At 40.2% G+C, this 7,929-nt stretch overlaps 1 protein-coding gene across 1 annotated transcript; it reads right to left on the bottom strand.

The window, feature by feature from the left end:
- Positions 1-1,045: 1,045 nt before the first annotated feature.
- LOC132008210 (olfactory receptor 4B1-like) lies at positions 1,046-1,975 on the bottom strand. The gene has a single exon (XM_059386642.1). It carries the CDS (start codon positions 1,973-1,975, stop codon positions 1,046-1,048), a length of 930 nt encoding a protein of 309 aa, XP_059242625.1.
- Positions 1,976-7,929: the final 5,954 nt, after the last annotated feature.

Genomic DNA, 7,929 nt, shown 5'->3' with positions numbered 1-7,929 from the left:
ACAATAACCCCCTCCACAAAGGTGTCAGTGCAGGCAAGCTTGAATAATGGCTGAAGATCACAGAAATAATGGTCAGTCACACTGGGATCACAATAACAGAGGCACAGACTGTCAGAATGAGAACTTCACCGAGAAACACCAATAAGCATGAAAAGAAGTGGGCATGTCATTTAGAATAAAGGACAGAAGTCTGGAGTAGAAACATGCATGGACAGTATTTTCCTCCCCTTCATTCTTCAAGTTAAGCCTAATAAGAATTTTCTACATTCTGTGTTTATTTATATTTGGATAAGTCTAAAAGTAATCTTTCCATTAAAACATTGACTTGATCTTTCCCCACTGACAGCTAGAACCTATGCCATTTCAATTTTTTTTTTTTAAGTTTTGGATGCTGGACATTGTGAAAGGGCTTGTGAAGATTGTAGAACTATCTTTTGTAAGACATGTCACAAGAACTGAAATTGCCCCCGAGATTATTTCGATACTTGTAATCAGATGGTCTATTTTAAAAGATGCCAAGAACCAATCAGAAGAACAGAAAAATTCTTGGATACGATTTTCGAAGATACACTTCTTCATATTGGAAGATAAGATCACATTGGTACCCTCTTCAAATAGCCCACGATAATTCCTCTCTTTGATTTTCCTTCTTAATGCAACATAGGTCATTATTAGGAGGTTGAAAAAGGAAGGGAGAAGAGAGGGAGAGAGGGGAAAAGGAGGGAGGGAGAAAGGAGGGAGAGAAGGTGAAAGTGTATAATAGAAGTACATTAACCTGTCAAAATATTCTCCTTTCCATTTGCATTTAATTTGAGTCTCAGTACTACCCAACCCTATGACATGGTTGGATATCATGGAGCCAATCTGATCTCTGTCCTGGAACATTATACCAGAATACCAGCCAAGTCTTTGGTTCTAGGAATAATCACAGAAGCAGCAATATTAAGTCCTTACATTTGTTTTCTGAATGTCTCACTGAAATCGAAATCTATTTCAAGAACAGAGAATAATCAGATACATGTTTTTCTTTATCACTTTCCCATTTTTACTCCATCCCTGAGTTCTTTTTGCCCCACAACCTCCTCATGGCAATTTTCACCTCTGCATTTCTGAGCGTGTATATGATGGGGTTTAGCATGGGAGTGACAACTGTGTAGAACACGGCCACCAGTTTATCCTCAGTAAAGGTGGAGGAAGGTCGCATGTAGAGGAAGATAGCAGGTCCAAAGAACAAAAGGACCACTGTGATGTGAGAGGCACAGGTGGAGAGAGCTTTGCGCCTCCCCTCTGCAGAATGATTCCTCAGGTTGAACAGGATGACAATATAGGAGGACACCAAGATGAGGAAGGAGCACAGAGCAATTAAGCCACTGTTGGCCAACACAATAACCCCCTCCACAGAAGTGTCCGTACAAGCAAGTTTGAATAATGGCTGAAGATCACAGAAGTAGTGGTCAATCACATTGGGACCACAGAAGGGCAACTGGATGGTGATGATAATCTGTATAATGGAGTGAAAAAAGCCACCAAGCCAGGAGCCAGTCACCAGTACATGACACAGTGGACGGCTCATAATGTTCATATAATGAAGAGGCTTACAGATGGCCACATAGCGGTCATATGCCATCACCACAAGCAGAAAGATCTCAGTGACCCCAAAGAAGTGGAAGAAGAATATCTGAGCCACACAGCCCTTCAGGGAAATGGTCTTAATCTTGGAAAGTAAGTCTGTGATGAATTTAGGGACTACAGTGGAGGAGTAAGTGATCTCCACCAGGGACAGGTAGCTAAGGAAAAAGAACATGGGGGAATGCAGACTCTTACTGACATTGACTGTCAGGACAATAAGACCATTGCCCACCACTGTGGCTAGGTACACAAGAAGAAACACCACAAAACACACTCTCTGCACCTCTGGATCCTGGAAAAGGCCAGTGAAAATTAACTCAGTCACATTATTTGTACTGGACTCCATGTGGAGAAGATGAATCTCAGAGAAGAGTCCTGTGGCAAAACAAACATATCATAATACCAATCATGCATGCTTATTTAGTACTTGCTGTTAATAGAACCCTTTTGTACATAACATGGTACTGGTTTATTTTACTTACTTATTTGTTAACATAACCAATATTTATCCATTCAATACCCAATACCCCACTCAATACAAAACACTATGCAATCTATCTCACAAAAACTCCACGATCCCCAATTCATAAGTGAGAAAACCAAGGCTCAGAGAGGTTGTGAATTAGCAAAGCCTCCCAGTAAGAAGTGGACCCAGAACAAGAACCACATCATTTTATTCCAACTAGTATGTTATCTCAAGTATACCCACATTGGAAATAATAATCAACATTTTCAGCAATAATAGGTATCCCTATTACCAACAATTCTTATCATGCCTTAGCAAGAGAAATTCTCAAGTGAACTTCTTCTCCTGAATCCCTTTTTCCTCCATTTACTCCTCAGAAATGCCAATCTCATTAATAGTTCTCCCTCTCTAACGCGTGTCTTCAGTGGTTTCCTTACATGATATTATCAAAGTTTCTAAATTTTTCAGGCCCTATGGCTTTGCCCAACCCCACATCTTCATGAAATGTAACAAACATTTTGAGAAAATTGTGATGCCTGGGGCCAAAGTGGACATCTGTAAGCTGTTGAGAATATAGGTCAGTATCAAACAATAATTCACATATAATATATGGGGATTCACCTGTTCAGTTGCTTCTGTCTTCCGGTATTCTCATCTTTGTCAGCAGGAGGTGAGGATTTATTTCAAGCCAGTTCTTTGACCAAATGTTTTATTAAGCATCTACCATGTGCCCAGGCAATTCAGGACATATGAGGGAAGAAAGAAAAATGGCTCTCACCCTCAGGAAGCTTTTTGCTTCATGCAATTCAGTGGCACATTTATGAAATGAGGCAGAGGGAAACTCTTGAGATTTTCTCTGCTTTTGAAATTACTCTGAAGTTGTCAGTCATAATGTTGTATGCCTGAAACTAATGTAACATTTTGTGTCAGTTATAGTTCAGCTAAAAGAACAAGTACAATTACTTTGAAGTATTTCTTATTCCTCTTATTTTTCCTTCTTCCACTTGTGCTTCTAAACTGAAAAAGTTTAAGTACCTCCTCCATCACCAATTTCTCTCATAGTAAAAATTAGAAGATATACAAAAGGTGACAATATGCTGAGAGAATCATCAGCAAGTTACCTGGCTAGCACTGGAGGAAGAAATGGGGGCGTTGCATGGCATGAAAAAGGGTACCCAAGAAGAACAACTGAACAGGAGAAGGAAAGCAAGAGGAGGTCCCTTTACTGGTGTATAGGGGAAAAAATGAAAGCATCAGAAACCACCACAGAGGATGTAAAACAGTCTGGTGGTCTAAGGGAAACTAAAGTATGTGTCAACCTGATATTCACCATTGTCATTGTTATTGTCATCCCAACAGCCACAAAGGCAGACACTTGACATTTAGTTAGTATCTACTGTGTGCTGGACTGTGGTAAGCACTTTATCATTGTCCCCTCAGTTAATTCTTCCTGTACCACTTTGAGGTAGCTAATTGATAGGTGAGTAAACTCTGACTCAGAGAGGTTAAGTAACCTGTCCAAATACATTTGTGAGTGATTGAGCCAAGGCTGGAATGCAGGGCTTTCTAGAAAGGGAGGGAGAGCTACCACTCCTCAGCCAGAGAAGAAAGGGGTTAGCCACTCCAGCACCTTTGACAAATAACATCAAGACCTATCATTAATACAAAACTTGTCCAATTATGCCTTCCTTGTGAATAGCAGGAGCATTCCAGTGAACTCCAAGTTGCTGGGAACATTTCCATGCCACCACCTCTGGAACAAAAGAAACCAAGAAGCTGTGTGGGATACTGAGGAGAGTGTGAGACTGGAGATGCCCCTTCTTCCTATCCCCCCATGGCATGGATTTGACCAGGGGTTAGAGCTGCAGCTAATGGTGCTGAGTTGTGGACTCAGTATCCCCCAGCAGGGGGGGCCCTGACAGACTGCTCTTCTCAGCTGGGTCTTACAGCAGCACTCATTCTGCCTGGTCCTCAGGCTTGATTCTTTGGAGCTACCCTAACTCATCCTCTTCTGCATTTCCCACGTTTACAAATCCCCACACCTGTTGATTTCACTAGGTTTTTCCTCCACCTCATCCTGCAGCCTCCATCTTCCTGCAGGATATAAGTTCATGTGAGGATTACCACAATTCCCCCATGCTCCAACTGTCTCCAGAAGTCCCAGGTCTTTAACCCCTCAATGTGTTCTGTACACTGAAAGTCAGAATTCTTCCTGAGTCTCTCTGCTCAGATCACTCAGAAACGACCAATGTCTCCCAGGTGCCTGGAAATCAGCCCTCAGTTCCTCCAAGCTCTAACATACTTTCTCGTGCTCCTTCAGACCAACTTTACTGACAACTCTTTCACCAAATATTTAAGGTTGTGAATAATGTAGATCATTTCTATTTCAGAAACAGACATTTTACTGCACAGGGTCAAAGCCACACGTGTTACAACTTTGCAGTTCAGTTCACTGTGAGCTGGGTGGCTAAATCACTATGTTCCATAGAAGATATTTGTTGTTCTTTGTTTTGTCCAGTGTTGCAAGGACACGAATTATCTAATTCTCATTAAAAGACCAAATCTCTTACACACTCGTGTATATATCATATCTGAGTTTGTATGTTGAGATTACCATTTGGATCACATGGTATATATTTTAAAATACAAACAAAAAACTCATTAGGGAAATGTAAGACAGTTGTATCAGATGAGTGCATGGGATCATTGTGAGACACACAGGTGATGAATTGCTGAAGGTCAGAGGTGACCCAACTTTGAGTGGAGGGAATAGTTCCAGGTTCATGGACCTCTAAAGGGCTGGAGAAAACAAAACAAGAACACCTGCTGAGCTGCTTTTCTCTCTCCTCAGGGACTGATCTACAATGGGGTCTATGGGAACAAGCACTGCATTGGCAGCCCATTCTTAGCTCTATCACCTACGTATCATATGCCCCTGTAAGATTCTTTTTTTATTATTTTATTGGAATAGGGTAAAAATTCATATCTGGCATGGTTGTTGCAAGAAGTAGGCCTAAGATAAAATATATAAAACATTCAAGAGGGTTGGCTGGCAAATAGGAAGCGCTCAGTAAGTAGTAGCTATTATTAGTTCAGATTTCCTGGTACTTAGTTACATTTTTCTCTCCTTTCTCTTCCCCCCTTGTCCAAAAGAAAGACAATTAGTAATAAATTATCTCCTCTTCCCCTCAGCACTTCCCAAATAAAACCCTCATCCTAAAATCACAGATAACAAGGTAATCATCCATGGATTACATGTAAGCCTAGGTAGATAAATGATGTTCTAGATCCTAACTAGATAGAATTTTATCCTCTAAAATAAAGCCACAATGAGAGAAATATGACAAGGACAAAATAATAAGTGATAGAAAGCCTAAAAGACCTATTGCTATGAACTTAAAGTCACATCACAAGGGCCTCTTTCCCACAACTGATGCTAGACCCCAAGTGACACTTTATGGAATCCCAGAATGTGAATACCAAGGAAAATTGAGGGCACATTCTGCTCAGTCCCCTCTTTTTTACAGAGGCAGAAACTGAGGCTCATGGAGGAAAAGTGATTCACTCTAGATCATACAATGATTTGGAACCTTATATCCACATTCAATCAACCTAAGACATCCTTCTGGGTATGTCATTACCTACCTTGTTTGAGTAATGCTCAGATTTACAGCAAAGATTTTAACATAAAGATTCTTCTCCTTAGAATTAGGAACAATTTCTCCCTCTGTTGCATGAGCTCATCACTCACGGGAATGTCTGGGGCTGAAGAGACTGAAGGAGTGTGCCCTGGAACACAGGAGGCTCTACTGACAGCAAAACTCTTTCACCGGGCTTCTTCCTCCGCACAGAAGACCCCCAGTGGGCTAAGCTGCTTCATCTCAGCCAAGGCACCAGATGAAACAGAAGAAACTTTAGAGCTGAAAGGCAATTTTGAAGACTATTAATACAATCTTCTTAGTTTACAGATGAAGCAGCTAAGAGAGAGTTTAAGTGACTTCTGAGTCACACAGCTAGTTACTAGTCAAGTTGCCAATGCACTGTTTCCATAACACTGCGATTCCTTTCTAGTGATTTTGATTTTGTGATTGTTATTGCCAGTTAACAGTGCCAGTCTTGCTTCCATACAACAAAGTTCCATCTGTTCTATGATAATTTAGAAAATGAATAGCCTATAGGGATGCAGATAAATCACAAAGAGATGGATTCAGGAAATCATCCTCATGGCCAGTCTTTAGGTCATCTATTTAGAAACATAAAAATAGGTACAGACAGATAGCCAGTGAGTTTAAGGTCCTGTTTTTTGGTTTAGAAAACCCATTCATTCACTGGAAGACCAAGGATTGTTTTTCAATACTGAGATGCGTAAACTATTTAAAATAAATTGAGTCTCACAGAGTGATGAACAGCCACATTCCCCATGGAATTTGTTGTCTCTAGTGTAAAACTCTACCAAAAAATTGTGAGTTAGGAAAAGGTTCAAGATGTTTTTCATTATTTCAGCTGGAGAACTTTAAGAAGTTACAAACACCTAATTATTATGCTCTGAGAGAGGAAAGCTAAAGACATGGCAAATATATTCATGGATACGAAAATAAGATGTTGCATTATGCCTCCATCAGAAAGGATGAATACCCAACTTTTGTAGCAACGTGGACAGGACTGGAAGAGATTATGCTGAGTGAAATAAGTCAAGCAGAGAGAGTCAATTATCATATGGTTTCACTTATTTGTGGAGCATAACAAATAGCATGGAGGACAAGGGGAGATGGAGAGGAGAAGGGAGTTGAGGAAAATTGGAAGGGGAGGTGAACCATGAGAGACTATGGACTCTGAAAAACAATCTGAGGGCTTTGAAGGGGCAGGGTGTAGGAGGTTGGAGGAACCAGGTGGTGGGTATTGGAGAGGGCACGTATGGCATGGAGCACTGGGTGTGGTGCAAAAATAATGAATACTGTTACGCTGAAAAAATAAAAAAAAAAAAATTTTAAAAAGAAAAAAAAGAAATACAAAACCCAAAAACAAACAAAAAAAATTTTTAAATCATAAGGGAGTTAAGTGAGAGTTGATTAAACTCAGGTCAGGAAAAAATAAAATAAAAAGACAAAAAAATCATGTCAGAAATGAAAATTAAATTACCAAAAGGAGAAGAGTCTAATTAAAATATAATAAAGAGCATGAAAGTAAATCAGATAATCAAAGGAAATAAAATGACACTTTAAAGAAGTTAGGGGAACCTGGGTGGCCAGTCAGTTAAGCACCCAACTCTTGATCTTATCTCAGGTCATGATCTCAGGGTCATGAGATCAAGGCCCACATCAGGCTCCTTGCTCAACACAGAGTCTGCTTGAGATTCTCTCACTCCCTTCCCCGACCTCATTCTCTATAAATAAATAAATAAGTAAATTCTTTAAAAATAAAAAGTTAAGGGACACATGGGTAGCTCAGTGGGTTAAAGCCTCTGCTTTCGGCTCAGGTCATGGTCCCAGGGTCCTGGGATCGAGCCCCGCATTGGGCTCTCTGCTCAGCAGGGAGCCTGCTTCCCTTCCTCTCTCTGCCTGCTTCTCTGCCTACTTGTGATCTGTCAAATAAATAAATAAAATCTTTAAAAATAAATAAATAAATAAAAAGTTAAAAGGGCCATAGAAGAGAGGTGGAAATGGTAGTTAGAACAAGGAGGCTTAACACACATATAATTGATGTTCAAAAAAAAATCAAAACAATAAAATAGAACAAATATTTAGAACTACAATCCAACAAGTCAGGAAATGACAGATGCTGGCAAGGATGCGGAGAAAGGGGAACCCTCCTACACTGTTGGTGGGAATGCAAGC

This window comes from Mustela nigripes, unplaced genomic scaffold (assembly GCF_022355385.1).
Source record: "Mustela nigripes isolate SB6536 unplaced genomic scaffold, MUSNIG.SB6536 HiC_scaffold_76, whole genome shotgun sequence".
NCBI lineage: Eukaryota > Metazoa > Chordata > Mammalia > Carnivora > Mustelidae > Mustela > Mustela nigripes.
This window is presented reverse-complemented; position numbering and strand designations above follow the sequence as displayed.

Bases quoted from the DNA above. Each gene is read 5' to 3' on its own strand.
- LOC132008210 (XM_059386642.1), bottom strand. From the start codon at position 1,975: ATGGAGTCCAGTACAAATAATGTGACTGAGTTAATTTTCACTGGCCTT.